A 20,349-nucleotide genomic window follows, 5' to 3' on the forward strand; every position below is an offset into this window, starting at 1 on the left:
AAAACATCTACACAGCTCAACAGGACAGCTAAGAAAGGCTTGATTGTTAGGAGTTGATACCTGGCCACATGTAAGTACTGTAGAGTGAGGTGCATAACAGGGTGAAAGTCAGAATCTGCCCGATGAAGTTGCCTTCTTTCACCACAAAGTTCCACAAAATCATCCCAATGGAAGTTAGCAACTAAAAAAAAGGGAGAGCAATTACTCACATGGTTCATGTGAATTCATCAACATACAATTTCCTTTTTTTTATTCACAGAAAAACATCTTAAAAATGTAGGGAATTCTTTTTTTATATTTACCTGTGCAAGAAAGAGGTTGACAGTGAACATGTGAGGTAGTCTCTTATATTTTTTACTTAAAAACATGACAGTAATTGTCCACACCTGTGAAAAAAACAAAAGCCATAGAATCCTGTGAGACATCAAACAACAACAGAGATGTTCAGCATAAATGCATTTCTATCAGGTTCTTCATAACCTATACCCTGGAGAATTTCAAAGAAAAATGACGTGGTTTAAACTAGAAATACTGAAGAACTATTTGAAAAATGAAAGCACAGCTCTTAAGTTACGATAAATAGTATCATTTCAGGAACTTAAAATGCACTGTAGCTAAGAATAAGGAAGAAAGAAAAATTCTAGAAGTGTCTGCAAGGCTGCAGATCCTGTTTGTTACAAATGATCCGTTTAAATGGGTTCAACATTTATAGTTTTACAACTTTCCTACATATCACAGCATTACAAAAGTGTGGGAGTTGGAATGTCAACACAAAAATCATTATATCTAATAAAATCTGACTTTAAGCCAGTATAAAGTTAGAACTGTGTGAACTCAGACAAAAGAGAATAGGCTAAAGAAGTTTTGTCAGTTAAGAAAACCTGGAAAACAAGTCTAAACAAGCCTCTGTGAACTTTTACATTGTGACTCACCAGTGCGAATAAGCTCACAATGCTCATATTAAAGCTGACACTCAGTAACGAGTTCATCACCAGCTGGGTATCCATCCTTTTCACCGTCAGCAACCAGGCTGAAACATACATGATAGGAGCTGAGAGGAAAGTGCTGATCACCATCCCAGAGGTCACCTTTGAGAGAAGAAAAAGTGTGTTTATAAAAGGTACTATGGTAAGTCAGTGACGAGTAACATGAAGATGCACAACTGACCACTTGCAGTTCTGCGTTATAATAAACAGCATAGATGGCCACGCTTGGAGCCGTGGGGAAGACTCCGTAAAGGAAAGCGTAATCAGAGAGGCTGGATTGGTTCACGGCATCGGTGCTGTTGTTGTCCAGCAGATCCACCATATCCTTGCAGATGAGAGGCATCAACAGCCTGAAATTCAAGAAAATTAGCTCATGTGCCTACATTTGAAATTCTGGATAATGTTGTGAAATGCAGTGCAACTAAACAACTCACGTAAAGCAGTTACGCAACTTTAAGCTTTTTAACATGACAAAACAGCAGGAGCAACTATAACCTTATGGCATGCTTACAAATGAGAAAAAATGTCTTATAGACGCACTCCAATCATCTTTTGATCTTTTTTTTTAGCCAAATTTTTTTATTTGTTTAATTTTAGGACATAGTTCCGCAAAGAATGATTATACTTACAATTTTGCTGTAATAAGCAAGATCAGTGTCACAATCGTGGATCTGGCTAATTTCCTCAACTGTCCCACCATGGACAGACCCAGGTAGAACAGCGCTGCTCCCCCAAAAGAGTTGGCCAAGCCGTCAATAAACTCAGCCATGAAGGCGGGGATGGTTTGGTGTAGGACAAAGTGGGCGATGATCCCAATGACAACCATGAACACAATCGGGTTCTTCAGAACCTGCAGAACTACAAGTCCCAGGATCCGTAATTTGCTCTGCTGCTCTTGGTTTTCCTGGTTCTTCCACTTCTGGATCTCACAGAGGGCGAAGCCGATGGGGTTTAGCAGCATCAGGGACACAGGTGCTACCAGGTAGATGTACTGGAGGTACTCTGGATGTGTGCTCTTGTAGAGGGCTTCAACTGAAAGTAAAAATACAAGTAATTAGTTTGACATAATCTGTAAAAGTAATAATGATCAAGCTGCAATTTCATATTAAATTGATTCATAAATACTTTAGATAACAATTGAAAGTGTTAATCATTTAGAAATAATAATAAGAGGATGACTCTAAAGGCATTCTCTCAAATTAAAATAAGATATATAGTCCAACAAATAGAAAGGTGGAACAGAGGAGCAAATAAAAAGGAATTTAAGTACTTATGGTCAACAGTTCAGAGCAACAGAGAGTAAGAAACGAGGTAAAGAGGCGTGCGCAAGCAGGTTGGAATGGGTGGAAATATCAGGTGTGACAAGAATGTCAGCAAGAATGAAAGGAAAGGTGCGGTGAGAGCAGCCATGTTGTTGGTTTAAAGACAGAAGAAGATGAACTGAAGATGTTTAGGTTCTCTTTGGGAGTGACCAGGATGGTTAGGATCAAGAGTGAAAATACCAGAGGAACAGGGGAGCAAGTTGAGATGGTTTGGAGAAGTAGTGATTATGTTGGATGCTGAAGTTGAAGAAACCAGGAAAAATACCTAGACGAAGACTAAAGAGGATGTTCACGGATGTAGTCAAAGTGAACATGATTATGTGTGAGCATGCAGGACGAAGAGGAAATGGTTAGCTGGAGGCAAATGATTAGTGGGGGCGACCACTAATCGGACAAAAAAGAAGATCCAGGAAAGGCGGTGGTCGTTTGCATGTTCTACCAAAACACCACAAAGTGAACTTCAGTTGGTTCAGCCGCCTACACTAAATGAGGACAGAATGAGTGACCAGGAGAAGTGGAAATGATCTGATTTAAATACATTTCAGTTCTGGAGAAACAAAAACATTTTCAGGTCCATTAATGATTAATAATTATTGCTCTGTGGAAAAGCTATCACATTTGTTTTCTGAGGCTTGCCCTGTTATAAAAGCACAAGGACAAACTCAGGTGCAAAGACTGTGATAGAAAGCCTCAGTGTTATAGATAATAATGCAATTCAAGTCAATGAATTAAAAAACCTAAAAATGCTTTACATTTACAAATATCTAATTTAAGTGCCTTAGTGACAAGACTTACTCTTCTGTAACATAAAAACGGTTTATATACTTGTTCGCTCACACTTAAAGTTGTTTTCTAACACATAGTATCTGCAGAGCGGCAGTAGATTATTAGAAATTCACCTCTGAATTGTGGGAGGGATTATAGACATGGAGTAAGCCTGCCTTTATTTCCCATCATCCCTTTGTTTACTCTTTCTCCCGCTAGCATACTGGCCTTCACATCTGCAGCCTAACATTACTGATTCAACAAAAATAGCTAGCAATATTGGAGTTATCCAGATGTACAGTTTTGAGCCAGGTGCCATAACAGACGAGGAAAACAAAGACGTATATGGATCAAGTTGTCTACCAGCGAATGTATCGGAATGGAGCGGAGCAGGAAACTTGTGGCTTGCTGTTGTAGTTTCTACGTTACACCTACAGTCTTTTTCAAACTGCATTTTTTCATCTCTAATAACAATTTAAATTAAGAAATACTCAGAAATGCAGTTTTAATCTTAATTTTCTTTATACTTGTCAGCTACCAGCAATAAGATGTCAAAAGCACTTGTTAACAAAAACTATATTTTCTATACTACTATATAGAGTGGGACTTCAAAAGTTGTTTTTATATTTGAGGTTTATTCAGACATGCACAGAGAGTCAGTTAATTATTAAGACTGTACTGCATTCTTGTTTGTCTCTCTTGTGTGCCTAAGCTCTGATAAAGAGCTCGTTATAAGCGCCTTGAAAGCAGTGATTGTTTACGCTGCTACGAATAATGCATTTGGATGTCACTGAACATTTCATTCATCCAGGTGAATAAATGAAATATTTTGCAGCGGCGAAACATTTGAAGGAAGAAGATTTTAAGTCCAGTTTCTATGACTCAATTTCAATACAACACCTTTGGCTTTAAAAGGGGTTGGGATCAGGGGCCGACTTACCACTAGGCAATTGCTAGGCAATTGCGTGGGGCCCCCAAGCTGAACACTTAATTTGGCATTTTTTACGCTGTCTTTTTAACCTTAAAATTTTACAGTTGAACAAAATTTCCAACAACAAATACTTTTTGGAGTAATCTCAGGCAGTGGTGGGCTTAACATTTTTGGGGCCCCAGGAATACAAGGACATGGGGCCCCCTGCAGCGGTTGTATTAATTCGTTTTTTAAAAATCCTTATCGAGGGTAAAACATTTAATTACTTCCTTACTGGTCTACTTTTAGACAGAATTAACATCCATCATCCAAATGTTTTCATAAGCATTTAAAAACTAAAATCACATTAAATGTTAGAGATATGTATTTTATATAAATTATTTTTACTTGGAAAACACATTATATCAATTGAATGTGGTAATTTATCAATCACTCACTTCCTAGTAGAAAGAAATGACCCAAAGTCTTGCGTACATTAACTGTATAATAGAACTTATACAAACAATACTTGGGAGACCTCACGGGATATTCCATTACTGAAGAAGAACGGGGGGGAGACGAAACTTTTCACCTGATCAGCCTTATGCCATTTCAGTGCTTTTTTTGTTAATGAAAGAGTTAAAATATAATAATAATGGATGTAAAATATATTTTAGACACTTTTATTAGGTTTTCAACTGGGGGCCCCTGATTGTTGGAGACCTCAGGCAATCGCCTACCTTTGCCTAATGGTAAATCCATCCCTGATCTCAGGTGATATTTGATTTAGTTGTCAATGTTTTAAAAACAACTAACACAACTGCTGCAGAGGGTTAAGTTTGGGATAAGACAAATATGAACAGAATGTAAAGGAGGAAGAATAAAGCAGCGTACCTATGGGATACCCCAGTGCGAAGTCATTGCTTTGTGTAGCGAATATAGAGAAGAGCCCGGCCTTGCTGTACCGACTGTCAGGATTGGCAACTATCAGGGTGAGAACACACACGATGCAAAACACAGAGACTTTGGCGATGAGGATGCTCCACAGGAAGGGCCAGATGACGTCGCTGAAGTCCAGCAGCACCATGTTCTTGAACAGCAGGGCCGGGAGGGCAAACTTGGACACAAAGTTTCCCAGTCCTTTGGCCTGGGTGTTTGTGATGATGTTGGTCCTCCCTGCGATGTACCCACACAAGATGATCCCAAAGCACTCCAGGAGAGCTGGGAGCAGCTTGTCTATGGACATGGTGGAGGGGACAGAGTCTGACTCGTCCTCCATCCTGACGGAAAGGTTGTAGAGGATGCTCTGGCCCTCCATCCTGCTGTTTGTTTTTGACAGATGTCACTTCTGGTTTGAGGTCATGATAATGAGGGGGCTGGAAAGGAAGCAAAAGGCGGAAGAAAGCGGATGGCAGTTACATCTTAATCCACTCATTAAAATAAAATCTATTAGAAGACATTCAAATGTTTACATTTAAAAGTTTTTACTATAACGCGCCACGTTTAAAGTGAACAAGTTTCTGAACTACCGTAAGGGTTTATGTTTTGTAAACAGAAGGCACTCTCACCTCTTGAGACTGCGGCTGCGCACACTAACGCCCGCTCCGTCGGTCATTCTTCGGCTGCATTCGGGCTAAAGAACGGTGCACTTTAGCCTCAAGGTCGCAGATAAACCAACACGCAGCAGCCAACACTCACGTCTGCTCCAGAACCACGCTCTGATAACAGGAGAGGAACTAATGCGGTCTGTTAGTAGAGCTCGAGGCACATGCTTGAGGCCCCGCCCAGCGCCTTTCACAACCTCTGATTTGTCAATATCCTCTTGACCAATCACTGTCGAGGGAGCAGGTGGGGTGGGCGGAGCCTGTTTGAAGTTATATCACCGAATGATTATTGGAGTTTATGATCACTTAGCTCAGAATCTACGCAGAAGTATTGATGTTTTAGCTTTTTTTCTTTCTTTTAGTCAAAGTTTAAAAGAAAAAAAATATATAGACAACTGTAATAATTGACTTAGGAGTGTAACAAAAGGTTATGAGACCTGCAGAAAATGAAAGTAGTTGGAAGTTTTTTTTAGCAGATTGCTTAAGATTAGCTCTTCTGTTTGAGACATCATATATACACATATACATCTTATAGACAATAGGTTGCAATGAAATACACTTTAAAAACATCTTTAAATGAAATTAAAATCATCAACAGTCCCACTCACAACTCTGAAGACATTTTTTAATGAACTTCTGCCGCTCTGTAGAAACTATGTCCTAGAAAACGACATGCATTTTTTTGGTGTTGCCTTAAAACAGCATAATCATAATTAAAATAGCTTAAAAAACCTACAACATTTAATTCTAATGTTAATCAATCTAAAATGAGCCAATTCTGTTTAGATTGGTAAGGATTAAAATACAAATTAAGTACTTCATTGTGCTCTTTTTGCTTCATTTTTATTTTTTCACGGCAAACATTTCTATTATAAATCAAAAGCATAAATGTTCTATTTTTGGAGTCTGTTGTTGTCATGCTTTGGTGAGCTCCATTGACTCAAAGAGACCTTGGCTGGGATCTTGTCTGGATCACTTCTGTGTAGAGTTTGCATGTTCTCCCATTGCATGGTTTGCTCCAGGTGCTCCGGCTTTCTCCCAAAGCCAAATAACATGGATTGATTGGAGAGAGCTAATTGCTTCTTGGGGAGTGAACATGAGCATGTGTGGTTGTTTGCCTCAGTTTGTATCCCCGTGATGGGCTGGCAACCTGCAGGGCGTATGTATACCTTGCCTTTGCCAAAAGACTTCTGGATTAGCCTCCAGCAGCACCTGTGACTCGAATGAGGACAAATTAGGAACGAACAGCAGATGGATGGGCTTTGTCTAGTTTATTAGTTGTTAATGTTTCTTTGACAAAGTAAAATGACCTGAACCACATTTAGAACATACAATTTTGGCGATAAAATTTTCAATTATGGAAGTAAATTTGATGATTTTGTACTGCAATAGCTGATGACCCTGTAAATGACAGGAAAACTTTTAATGGAGGAAAAAATGTAGTATCACATGTAGTATCACTTTTTTGTCATGTGTATAAATCTTTTTTTTTTTTTTTGTTTTTTTTAATAGTCAGTTATAAATTTATAAAAGCGACTGTAGATACAAAAACGCCACCGGCCATTCATAGGGTTTGATAAATAACAACACTTTATTGTGCATCTAAAACAACTGTGATTTTCAAAATAAAGTTGACTCTTATTTTAGAGCAGTTTGAGTCATTCAAAGCTAATTGCTGATCCTAATCCAGACAAAAAATATTATTAGATATCTGGGAGATTGTGGGGGATCAATCTGCAAGCATCATTACTTTGCCAAAATTTGCATCCCTGTTTTAGAGCCACTGCGATGATTGTATTCACTTCACTGTTGCATTTACAAATAAATGATATTTTCTTTTCTACCATCTATTTTGAAAAATAACTAATGTTTTGCAATTTTGTCACAACTGAAGAAAAGGCAGTCCTCTATTTCATCCTTAAACATAGGCCAGACATTTTAGACTTTTCTTCACAATGTGAAATATTGACTGAATTAACTCAGGACAATAATTTAATAATTTCCCTTATCTCAATCCAATCATCCAACGTGCTAAAAAAATGGGGAAAAAACTGTATTAAGCATAGTCTCCCATATAACAACAACAACAAAAAACAACTATTGAAAACAAATAGTTATAAAAGCAAATACCCATATATACAGGGCGGCTGTGGTGCAGCGGTAGGGAGGTCGACCCCCAATTGGTACTTGTGGGTTCAATTCCCGCTTTTCTCGCCCATGTGTTAAAGTGTCCCTGGGGAAGACACTGAACCCCAAATTGCCTCTGGTGGAAGGTTGGCGCCAGGTTTCGGCAGTGGAGCCACCACCAGTATGTAAATGTGTATGTGAATGGGCTTGTGACTGTAAAGCTCTTTGGGCCTTCGAGGAAGGTAGAAAAGTGCTAATACCTGCATCATTAATGTGGGAAAAAATGAAGCTAGTTATGGACAAATACTAGAAAAAAATGTGTGTAATGTTGGGGTTGACCTAATTAGCAATGCATGACCTGTAAACACCCTTTAATAAGTCCAAGCATGTTAACAAACATCCTAAAATGTCAAGCAGGCAACACATTTAAAATAAAAAATAGAACATCAAGCCACATTAATTGCTGTTAGGTATACAGGTATACAGTCCAGATCATTTACAGTATATGTGAAAAAAGATAAAGATTTATATTTAAACTTTTATGATTTAATATGTTTACAACATCCAGCATAAAAGCTACTGACCTCAAAATTCTCATTTAAGATTTTCAACAAGTTATTTCCTGGTAGTTAAAGTTAATTACCACTCTGGATTCCTCTCACAGCCCAAAAACATGCTTCACAAATTGATTGATTGATTTATAGATTGATTGGTTGTTTCTAGGTGTGTGATTGTGTGACTCTGCAACAGACTGACAGCCTGTCCAGAGTTTACCTCGTCTCTGTCCAACAGCGGCCAGACCAGCCTCTCACAGCCCCATGACCCCAACAGGGATATAGCAGGTTAAGAAAATGAATGGATGGACAATTTGTTTATATCAAACTAAATATTTAGCTTTTTTATCTTTTTCAGATTGACATGCTTAAAGTGACACAATTTAGTGTCATTTCTTCAATTATTTTTTCGTTCCCGAGCAAGTCAGACAAAGTATGAAAAAATTGGACCATTTACCAGGTCATGCGGGACTCCACGTGTGATTTACCTTAACTTCGTTGTTTGTTTGTATAATGTTAATTTTACTAAAAACTTAGACGGGTGAATTGGACGTTGTGAAAGTGAGTATAGTATGGACACAGCTGTTGGGAAAAAAGAAAGAAAGGAGAGGACATTCTCAGGGTAAAGCAGAAGGCCAAGGTTGAGGCTTTTTAAAAGGAAGCTTCAAATATTCAGAGGTGCTATTAAAAATGCACACTGAAGGTCTCCTTTTGCCAAACAGAGCCTCATAGGTTATTTGTCATATATAGTGAGGGAGTATGTGGCAAAGCCTTGGAGATGTTTCCGATTTGGACACTCATGCCTCATGTAAAGAAAAAAGAAATGTCCCAGATGGAGAAAACCATAAATATTTCCACTGTGAGAATAGACTGCAGCCCAAATGTTGCAACTACAGGAGGGATCATTCATTATATGTGAGAAAAATAGCATTTGAGGATGAATGTGACTCAGGATGTGGAAAAAAAGCAGTCCGGAAAGTTATGATGAAAGCTACAAAACTAACAAATCCTATAGGTGAAGACAGTTTAAAGAAAAAAATGGACCATAATAGTCAGACAAGTATGAGAAAAAAGTGTCGACATAAAAGATGATTAATTTATAAAATTTACCATCTTGAATCACTAAAATTGATATAAATAAAAAGCAGAAATAAAGTAGAAATAATAATAGAAACTAATAGAAACGCCAGTTATTAAAATTGATGAAATCTAAGAGGATTAAAAAACAAACAAAAAAATTGTATGAAAAAAAATACAACCAGTTTGCATGACAGAACCCCAATATAAACATAGAATCAGCCCACAAGCAAAAGATTCTCTGCCTCTGTCTATTTGCTCAGCTGCTGGACAGAATAAATAGAGGAAATGAGAGAAACATGACGACTGACTGGTGAGCTGACATAAGTTATAAAATATAAAGACTTTGGCTTTTGTTGAAATCAGCGTGGCGGTTTGCACTTTAAGCACACATAGCAGCACAAACCAGCAACCACATTCCTTCCATCTCTGGCTTCACTTTAAGTGAAGTTTTCGTCACACAGCACTAACCAGCTAAGAGGAGAAATCAAGTCAAAGGTTTGCCTGGAGTCAAATTCACCTGTTTGTATGAGAAGGTCTCCAAACGTGTCACTGACAACTAAAAAGAGAAGAAGGCAATAAAGGGAGGGGAAAAATGAAAAGACAGAAGAGAAAAACAGGAAATTGCAACTGATGGTATAACAGCAAAATCAGTCCCACGTAGAAATAGTGCTGTTTATGTTTAAAAGCTTGTGGTAAAACCACAAAAAACTCCCTGCGTTGCATCTGCAAGATGCATGTTCACAAACATTGCAAAACTCGATTACGCACTTGTTCATAAAGACAGGAATAAAGACTATGCTTTTATGAGCTCAACATTCATCTCCATTAGAAGAAAATTTCCACATCCAGCTTCTCTTGCTGTAGAGTCCACCCATAGACATCAATCTATGTCTACGAGTCCACCCCTCCCTGAGAGTGAGTTACCTAGCAACAGAAGTTCTTCCTTTCTCAGTTGTTTCCGGTTACCCTGTCACTCATACCCTGCTGTGTTTGCTGTCATCATCTATCGGTGGGAAGATGGAATTGCTACAACCTCGAACAATCAAAATAACCTTTTTTTCTCTCGTCCAATCGTTGTTGCATGCCAGAGCTCAAATATCTATCTGAGGGGCCTGCAACCTGTAGTTTTTGGTTAATTTGTTTAAGTATAGTTTTTATTTATGTTTAGCTTTCAAACATGTCAGAAAACTGAGCAAAATGATGTTAAAAGGTGTTAAATGAACGGTATTATTTTCTCAAAACCATAAATAAAGTTTTTTTTTCAGTTTTGTTTGGTAAGAAACTGGTCCATTTGGGTCTTTTAAGGTTGCAGACCCCTGATACACATTTGTATTTTGCATAGAGTTTTTGATTGATGCAATATATATATTACAAAAGTAAAAGTCCGAAAACAGCGTAAAGTTCTAAATTCTGGAAATTCAGGAAACACTCTAAAAAAGAAAATTTTATTTTTGGGTTACAAACATTGTAAAGTCAACAGTTTAAATCAGCTGCAGGGAATACAAAACTCTAAAAGAAAAAAAATCTACTGTTGTCAATAAAATAGTCTACTGACTTAATTTGCAAAAAAATAGGGTAAATATTTTAAATAAAAAATGCAGATAAATTTGTTAAAATTCAAAAACTTCTTTACAAATGGGTAACTTGACACGTTTGTGGACAAAAGAGAACAATTAACCATTTGTGCGTTCCTGCTTTAGCAATGTTTTATGTTCCTCTTTGGAAACCGTTACCAGAAAAGTACGGCAAGCAAAATAGGTCAACTCTCACAAATATGAAATCTCTTTAATTGACTAAAAATGGGTTTCACACATGTACACACTTAACTGCAAAAACAACAAAGTCAAATATTAGTGAGTAAAGAAAGAAAATCATAAAAACCTGTCAAAACTGAGGTTATATAAGGTACATACATGAATAAAGGATGTATTTAAATGATAGTTTTTCATTAAGTCAATTAATTATTTTAAGAATGATATACTTGAACAATTAGGATATGAGCAAAGGTAAAACATGCTTGATCAGTTTATTTTGCTGTTCATCACTCATTCTTTAGCATTAAAAGAGCAGAGCTGCCTCTATTCCCTTGAAGAGGAAGGATTTCTCACACTTCGTATGTGCTCAGCTCAATGAGGCGGCCTGCAAACACGGCTAAAGTGCCTATGAGACACACAGCCATAAAAACACATAGCAGGATATGATCCAGCACCATGGCCACAAATTTCCACTCTTCAGCCGCCTGAAAAAAAAAGAGGGGGCAATCATTAATATAGACAGAAAAATCAAAGTAGTAGAATGCTACAAAGTCTTTTTTAATGTTACATTGTTGGATTCCTCGTCGGATTTCATGGTTTCTGCGATGTACTTGACACCTTCAATGGCGCTGCGGACGTCAGGATTCTTGGTCAAAGGTGACTGGTAGTGCACAGCAGTGCCCTGGTTGCCGGAGATTTCTGAGATGTCAAACTCAGCAGAATAGACAGGTTTATTCTGCTTTTCTTTCGCCGGGCGTTTCATGGTTGAGAAGAACATGAGGTTGGGAATAGTTTGTATGAAAACCTATTGAGAGAAAATGTAAAGCAGTTTATGAGACAAAAGTAGTGTGAATAAAAGATATGAGTACAAGTATTTTGCCACCAGATGGCAATACAACACAGGAGAAGAAAGCTTCACAGTCAAAAGCTGTTATTCTCACCTTGCGGACCCAGTCTGGCATGGTGTGGGTGCTTGGAGAGCGGTGGTGGGTGTTGATGACAATGACAGTGATAATGATAGAAGCAATGACAAACACCATGGTGAAGAGCATGTACTTTCCAATGAGGGGTACGGCGCTGGAGGTAGAAGGGATCAGCTCCACAATGACCAGCAGGAACACAGTCAGAGACAGCAAAACAGAGATGCTCAGAGTCATTTTCTCCCCTGGAAGACACGACAAAACAAATCATTTTTGAACAGCTCACCGTTTTCAGGATACACGGGTTTCAGAAAACAGCACATTGAAGGAATTCGATCCACAAAAAGATAGTCTAATACCAGTTAGTTAAAGGATCCAGCCAAGAGGCCAGTCACTGTGAGAAAAAAAGTTGGAAAAACCTGAACTATATTCCAATTTTAAAGTACTTTTTGCAGTTTTTACTGTGTTCTGTACTACAAAAATGTCCAATAACAACATTTACTTTGAGAGAAATACTGAAAAGTGCAGACATTTAACTCTCTTTTGATTCATAAGCTTTAAACCGTATTATACTGCCACCAGGGAGAGATACTGGCCTGGTTTCTGCGAGAGCCTGCACCCAATCAGAAATCCCTGCCTAAAACTGATATTTAATTTTACTTTCAATGCACAAAAGCTAATTTAAATACAACAATCTGACAGTTAAAGAGTGACAGACAGGATCTTTTTTGTTGTTTTCTGGAGCCAAAAATAAAACAAGTGAACTCATTCTGACAAAGTAACACACAGGAACAATACAAGACATGTTTTGTTGTTGCTGCTGCTGCTGCTGCTCAGGAGAACCGGTTATCCCACAGAGAGCATCTTTTGGCACCAGCTTCTCCTTCACACTCTCCTGTCAGCAGCAGTATCAGAAACAGAGATCAAGTGATGTATTATACATTAAAGCAAAGGCCTCCTTTCAGACATGACAGCACAGAGGGACACTGGGTAATGAGGCAGGCCTTCGCTGGGAACATGGCCAGATGTGCACACAAGTACACAGCTTCTGCAGTATGTGGAGAGAAAGATGTTTTACAGCGATAGGCAGTATTATATTTTAAGAACTGACAAAAAAAATGGCTTATTTCATGAGTTAACAAAAGGAAGGTGTCATAAACAGATATAATTGTTTTGTGAACTCATTGTTGTCCACATCATTGCTCAAAGTCACTCAAAAGGATAATCTATGGTTTTTATGAAGAGGATTTTTTCTAGGTATGTCAATAACATCTATGTAAGAATATTTCAACACAAATAAGGAGAAAAGAGGGTTTTTTTTAGTAACTTAAACAAAATCAAACTGAATAAAAAAACGTTTTTGATTGACTTAGATGGATTTTAAGTAACTTTTTATTTTATTTTTTCAAGAACTACTCCTCTAAACAGTGCTGGACCCAGCAGTGGTTGTATTCATTATTTATTTATTTATTTTTTTAAATTAAATCCTAGGGTAAAACCTCAGTTGAATATTTCACCACTAGTCCACTTTTGGATAGCTTTAATCTCGAAAATCCAAATGTTATGATAAAAATATAAAAGTGGAATCACATTTAACCCCTTTATACCTGAATTTATTTTCAATTATGTATTAATAAAAACATTCTTAAATGTTTTTCTGTTGAAGTCCTAGGTAAGACTATGGTCACAAATCCCAAAATGTCAGCGCGGTAACCGAAATGCAAGTTTTACAGCAAATTCAGCAGGTGGTTGCATGGTGGCATTTGTAATCGGGAGGCAGTAGTTGCATTTTTATACGCCGCACGGTGGCCGCAGAGGCTATGAGAAAAAGTCATAATTTTACAGCGACCAGACAATTTTTCTCTTAAAGTTGACCTACGTCAATGCCGCCCATTTCTCATATGAGGTTGCAGAACACTTTAAGTATCTGATCCACCCCATCTGTTAAGTTTTAGAACCTTTTGTGGCCCACCAGTCAAGTGTTCATTGTGGAGCCCTCAGGCAATCGCCTACCTTTTCCTTACGCTAAGTTCGCCACATGCATGCAAAGTCATGTTGGCTTCTGTCTGTGTGAACGTACCAGAGTCTGTCGGCAGATAAAACACCAGTCCAGTCAGGAAGGAGAAGAGCATGCAGGGTATGATGACGTTGACGATGAAGTAGAGCGGGAGCCTCAGCATGAGGAAGTGGTAGGTAATGTCCAGGTAGGGGGTGTCTGGACAGCAAGCGTAGTACACCCAATGCTTCCAACCTCGAAAGTCCTTCATGACCCATTCTCCACTTTCCATAAAGTTACTGAGATCAGGGCGATCACTGTCCTGTTAAGAAAACAATAGTTTTTCTTTAAAAATCACAAGAGTTTGCTTCATTCTTGCTTATAAATATTTTAATGAATCAGTTTAAATCTGTCTAAAGTCAGAAAGTGATGGGGAAGCAGTACGGGGTTCACGACGACCAAGTTTCCGTCATAAGTCCAGGTCCCGAGCTTCATGGTGCAGTTCTGGAGGTCAAAGGGGAAGTGCAGCACAATGATCTCACAGTAACTCTTAAAGATGGCCGGTGGGTTCCACGTGATCATTCCAGTGTGCTCCAGCAGCACTTTGGTCTCATGAACGATGGCAAAGTCACCATCAGCACTGCGGGCAAAGGCAGACACAGACGGCATCAACACGGAGATGACAGCTTCAATTCTAATGCTGAGAGACACAAGTGCCTCCAGGAGGGTGGACACAAGAGGTCGTGGTTATTGGTGTGTGAGAGGGTGGGGGTGTTAATGAAATCTGAGCAGTGTCGTACCGGAAAGGGAGTCTCAAAATATCACTGGATACTGTGCCAATACTGCTTAGGGATCAGTGGTTTTTTTTTTTTTTGGTCGTACAAAGCTAAATTTAATAAAAAGTAAGCTTTCACAGGACAATATAAGCCAGAGAGACACAGCAAGGATTAAACTTAATAACATACTTGTTGTAGAGGACCAAATCCGGACGCCAAATGTCAGTGGAGGGGACTCTGATCTTTCTGATGCCACCATAATCCTCAGGGTTCCACTGCAAGTTCACGTCTTTCCATTTCTGGAAAGAAAAGTATGAAAAGAGCAACAGATCAGACATCAAAAGTAACCTAAAACAAGATAAAATATGAACTTTTCATTTTTTTTAAGTAGAAAAACCAAAAATATTTAATGTTTGTGTTTTTTCCAATCAGGTTTCTTATAAGACTAGGGATGTCAGTACTGGCAGCAACAGAAATCTTGTGAGTGAACATACAGTAGTACAGCTGATGAAGCCGAACAAATGTATGTATTTATTTGACATTTAAATCAAAAATGGGAGGATAAAGCCTCCTTTCCAATATGTAGACAGATTTAAACAAGAATGGCAGAGAAAAAAAATCCGCAAAGAAAACTAAATAAAATTAATTTCATAGTAAAAGATAACAACACTCACGCACATTCATACAAAACACACTGGATCACAATGTACACCTCTCCTCGTCATAACAATTTATAACAAAGCTTATACAACAAAATCCAGTGGCTTCAATTTAAAAAACAAAACAAAAAGGGACAAAAATACAGATATAACACACATTAAAATAATGGCAGTATAAAAAAAGGAAAGCTAAAAACAATAGCAAGTGTGTTCAAGATGAACCAACAGAGCTCGTCTAAATGCTTGGAAATATGTTATAGAACATAATGATTAAGGAAGTTTGTTCCAGTCATTTGACAACATCCCCAATGTAAATTAGAAGTTGCAGTTTCAGTCATTTTTGTCTGTAATGTAATGTAATTTTACGAAAATTACACAAAAAAATTATGAAGTTATGACAAAACAACAACCTGTGCGGGCGATCAGTCAGTCAAAAGTCCTTGTAAACGTTACAGAGATGGAAAGTCTTATATTTAGAACTGACATATCATCACTAGAGAGGACGAAAGAGTTGTATTTTTTTTAAAGGGGGGTGTCTAACCATTGACTGTATAAGAGAGCTGGACTGGGTGAGTGTGACATCACCCATTGAAAAAGGTTTACTTCTGGCTTCAGCTAAATGAAATCAATTCAGTCGCCATTTTTCCGCAATAGGACATAGCCATTTGGAGCCAGGCGAGGTTAGATCGATCTGAGTGAACGTTTCCATAGTCCATTTATCTTTAGCAGTCAATGTGCCAAATAGTACAATTTTTTTGAGAAATTTTGTAGTAGGAGGTTGTCCAGAATTATTTATGAAAACTTCTATAGATACCACAATTAGATGAAAAAGGTAACCAGCAACTAAGACAGTATTTTTTAAAGTAGGTTCCTCAAATGACATTAATCTTATTTTCCAATAAATAAAAATGATGTGTTACCACGGTTTTCCACTACTTTTGGATTTACTAGGTTTCATAATTCAGGTTTGACAGTTTAGTTTAGTTTTTTTTTTTAATGGCAGGATTGCAATGACCCTGGCCTCCCTTCAAGGACTTCATTCTACCACTTAACCTCTGCCCTTTTAACCTCCCATCGCTAAAACACAAAACAGAAATCACTTTGAACAATCAAGTAAATGGCTTCCAATTCCTCAGACTTCAGACCATCACATGACATTGCTGTCAATATAAAGAGTTATTTTGGTTCGATAGACAAACGCCCTATGTGCTCAAAAGCTTACATTTTTCATTTTCGATCAAGCTTAAAGGTTCAAACCACACAGACAAAAGGATCTATACAGAATGTTCCTGCAGGCAAACTATTCAAAGGACTCTCTTTACATATTCCAGGGCCATATTTAAGATACAATCCCATGACATTTACACAGTTTTTTCCTTCTTTTTTCTGTAGTTTGTGACGTTTCTGCCTCCAAAGATGCATATCTAATCTGTGATCAGCAAATGCATATCTCTTAATTCTAGGATGAGGTTTAATCTTGTTAAAGCCCACTACATTGAAGAATTGACAGAAATATTAAACCCTTTGATAAAATCCTCGAAACAATTAATTTTTTTTTTTTTGAAGATATAGATATTTTGGATGATTTGAGTCAGTGTTGCTCACGAAAACGTCTGATTTGATCTGAAATAAATCATTTTGAAATGTCTGCTAGAATGATAATCCACTACAGGGCAAAAATATGGACCAACTTGAATACAGTGAGGTTTAAAGGAAAGTTTGGATCATGCTAATAAGATAGGAGTCTCAGAAATGTGTGTATCAAATGTGATACAACAGGGTTAAAAATGTGTTTTACTTTGTGTAGATGTTTAGTCAAATTTAACGCAATTCAAAGGAAATCAGTTATCAAAGGAAATAACTGACCAGAAAACAGCTCATCTTACTAAAGGTATGGTTCACTTTTCTGTCTTGTGTAGAAAAGAATTTTGCTCAAACCTGCTTCAGTCGCACGTTGCTGCTGACGATCTGGTTGACCTCATCCTGCAGATCCAAACATATTGTAATTGAAGAAAGCAGGTGTTTAGACAGACAGCGTGATATACTGTGACACGAGGCCTCACCACACTGATGAGCTGAATGAGCTGAAGCCCCACGGTGACAACAACGGGCTCCTTGAAATGATTGACGGGGCGGACGACCTTATTGTAGCCAGAGAAAAGGGTTTTAACCAGACGGGTTTCATCAGAAGATGCAGAGGCCGCACCTGGAACAAAATATTATTTATGACCAGAGCCGTTAACTGATAAGTTACTTATATTTAGTCACTTGAACGACTCTGTGGGGGTTTGTCTGTGTGCCTTTTAAGCTTGATTGAATTTGATACATAGAACAGTAGTGGTACTTTGAAACTAGCTGACACCTGAGGTGAGCTTAAGACATTTTCTTAGTAAATTCGAACTGAGTCAAAACAAGCAAGAGTTGCAAACAAGTTTTAAGCATCAACATTCATTTGATGAATATTAATGACCAACTTATAAACTCTCACAACTTGGAGAAACTTAAGTTGAATTTCCAGCACATGTGGCTGAAAAATATCCACAAGAAAACATATTTTAAATGTCTTGAAACTGGACCACATACATTTGTGTCTCCTGTCCCTGTGAAGGCCTCCAACAGAGACTTAGTTATAATATTTCCACAACGTATCCTCCACAGGCCACTGAAGGATCCTCTTTCACATTTCAGCCAACCTTGAGATGAAGGTGACTTCACATCAACAGGCTCTTTGGGTACTTCACTCATTAGACGACCACATGTGTTAAAGTCAAGGCCCAGGGGCCAGATCCGGCCCTCTGGGTAATTCCATCCGGTCCTTCAGATCATTTTATTTTATTGTTATCAATGGCCTAATGTTATCTTGCACTCGTGGCTAACTTGTATAATTTTGACAAAACATATTCCAATGGAGTGTAAAACGTTGAAAGTTTTTAAGGTTTAAGTTGATTTATTCTGTAATAATATTCCTGTCTTTTTATTATTCAGAATTATATTAAAAAGTTACAGTTTTAAAGTTTTAAAAATTTGTATTCTGCTAGCCTCTTGGACTATTCTGTCATTTACTAAGATTTTTTTTGTGGCTATTTTCAACCTGGTCTCAGTAAAATGTGTACATATGCCATGATTTGGGAAATACCGTGTATAATGTACGCCAAACCGGTTTTTGCGTGCATATAATACGCGCGGTCCTAAACGTGTTAAATGTGTTTTCCACGGTTGACACGTCCCCTGGTGGAGGCGTGAGCATCAGAGACAGCTCCACAAACGAACAATTTGCTTTTCTAACCCTAACCATAACCGTAATCCTAACCTTAACCGGGAACGACGTCATTTAGAAAAGAGCCGGAGGATTTCTGACCACGTGATCAAAACGAAACCTAAAAAGTCGTGTATATTGTACGCCGGCGCAACCCATTCTCTACCATTGCGTATCATATGCACGCAAAAACCGTGTTTGGCGTATATTATACACGGTATTTCAGAGTGCAAAGTCGTGGCATATGTACGCATTTTACTGAGACCGTGGAGTTTAGCTAATATTTCAACTAAATGCTAGCTGTTTTGGCTAACCTAAGTATTTGTTTTATAGTTTTTTTTTAGGCTAATTTGGCATTTAGCTAACATTTTAGCTGGCTATCAGCTTCAGCATTTTCAGCAATTAACTTTAGTGTTTTCAGCTATCAGCTTAAGCGTTTTCAGCTATCAGCTTCAGCGTTTTCAGCTATCAGCTAAAGCGCTTTCAGCTATCAGCTAAAGCGTTTTCAGCTATCATCTTAAGCGTTTTCAGCTATCAGCTAAAGCGTTTTCAGCTATCAGCTAAGGCGCTTTCAGCTATCAGCACTAGCACCTTCAGCGTGGAAATTCAGCTTACAGCATTCATACTAAAATTATCGCAGGTAAAGCTATTTATCTAGTTTATAATTATGCTAAAAAGTTACATTTTTAAAGTTTTAAATATTTAGTTTGAGTGAGTTTAATAAATGTTTATCTTGTTCGGCCAGTGACCTAAGGTGTGTAATGCTGGTTTGACACCCCCGCTCTACATTAAATCTTTTCAAACAGCAAAAATCCAGTAGAACTCAGTTGATGTTCGACCAAAAACAAGCAACACATGCTTTTATAAACTATTTAAATCAGCTCTTTAATTGTCTTTATTTACAATTCAATCACTTAGTTTTCATTTTTTTATAAAGAAATATGAACCTTATCGTGCTTTAGACACAAACAACATCAGAATCTAAACAATAGATATGAGCATTTGCTCTGTTAGCTTCTTACCTGCTAAAATGATCACTTGAAAAGCAAAAAATAACGTTCCCATGCCTGCAAAAGAGCCCCAAACCAAGAGTTGATGTCCACTTGATGAGGACTTGTTGCTCCACTCTCCACCAACAGGTTTACAGTTGGTGTCTAACAGTGGATGTAAATAACCACTTGGCAGGGCTTGTCATTCACAGTCTTCTCACATGTCAAATGCTTGTCATTTGAGAGGACCGCCATCTCTTCCATCAGTTAAAAAGATCAACATGGCAGTGTAATCCAGCACAACACATGCTTCCTGGAATCATCCGCCCTCCCTTCTTTTTAAAAACTCTGATTAACTGTTCCTGTATGAGAGCTTTGATAGCTTTACTTCCACTGCAATGAAAAATCTAGATAGTTTTTATAATAGGAAGAACGAAATTCAAATTCATTTTAATCATAAATCTCCTTAAAAACAAGGAAAACGGCAAAAATTTGGAATTTAATCTTAGATATGAGAGAAAATAAACAATTAAAAATAAAAGGGGTAATAGTGAACTCCTCCAACTGACTGCAGAACTAATGAGAACAAATGTGCTTCAAGAGAGGGTTTAAAAATAGAGAGAACCTGCCGGGCTAAAGTGTCCATGCTAG

The 20,349-nt window shown here is 37.8% G+C and overlaps 2 protein-coding genes across 3 annotated transcripts; both read right to left on the reverse strand.

Annotated features, from left to right (window-relative positions):
- Positions 1 to 11: 11 nt before the first annotated feature.
- On the reverse strand, positions 12 to 5,803 carry LOC112155199 (integral membrane protein GPR155). Of its 2 annotated transcripts, XM_036209571.1 has the most exons (8): positions 5,682 to 5,803; positions 5,552 to 5,616; positions 4,878 to 5,359; positions 1,616 to 2,018; positions 1,168 to 1,336; positions 933 to 1,088; positions 303 to 386; positions 12 to 181 (listed from the first exon to the last, which is right to left on the reverse strand). In XM_036209571.1, exons 3-8 carry the CDS (start codon positions 5,299 to 5,301, stop codon positions 47 to 49), a joined length of 1,371 nt encoding a protein of 456 aa, XP_036065464.1. In that variant the 5' UTR covers positions 5,302 to 5,359; positions 5,552 to 5,616; positions 5,682 to 5,803; the 3' UTR covers positions 12 to 46. The 2 variants fall into 2 exon arrangements, with proteins under 2 accessions (XP_036065464.1, XP_024142481.1); XM_024286713.2 differs by having other exon boundaries at positions 5,552 to 5,781.
- A 5,304-nt stretch (positions 5,804 to 11,107) lies between these two features.
- Positions 11,108 to 20,138, reverse strand: LOC112155193 (acetylcholine receptor subunit alpha). The gene is made up of 9 exons (XM_024286708.2): positions 19,732 to 20,138; positions 17,517 to 17,659; positions 17,392 to 17,436; positions 14,984 to 15,093; positions 14,463 to 14,658; positions 14,103 to 14,340; positions 12,044 to 12,267; positions 11,671 to 11,907; positions 11,108 to 11,587 (listed from the first exon to the last, which is right to left on the reverse strand). The coding sequence occupies exons 1-9, from the start codon at positions 19,772 to 19,774 to the stop codon at positions 11,453 to 11,455; spliced, it is 1,371 nt and encodes a 456-aa protein (XP_024142476.1). The 5' UTR covers positions 19,775 to 20,138; the 3' UTR covers positions 11,108 to 11,452.
- Between the last annotated feature and the right edge of the window lie 211 nt (positions 20,139 to 20,349).

Source organism: Oryzias melastigma, linkage group LG21 (assembly GCF_002922805.2).
Source record: "Oryzias melastigma strain HK-1 linkage group LG21, ASM292280v2, whole genome shotgun sequence".
Taxonomy (NCBI): domain Eukaryota; kingdom Metazoa; phylum Chordata; class Actinopteri; order Beloniformes; family Adrianichthyidae; genus Oryzias; species Oryzias melastigma.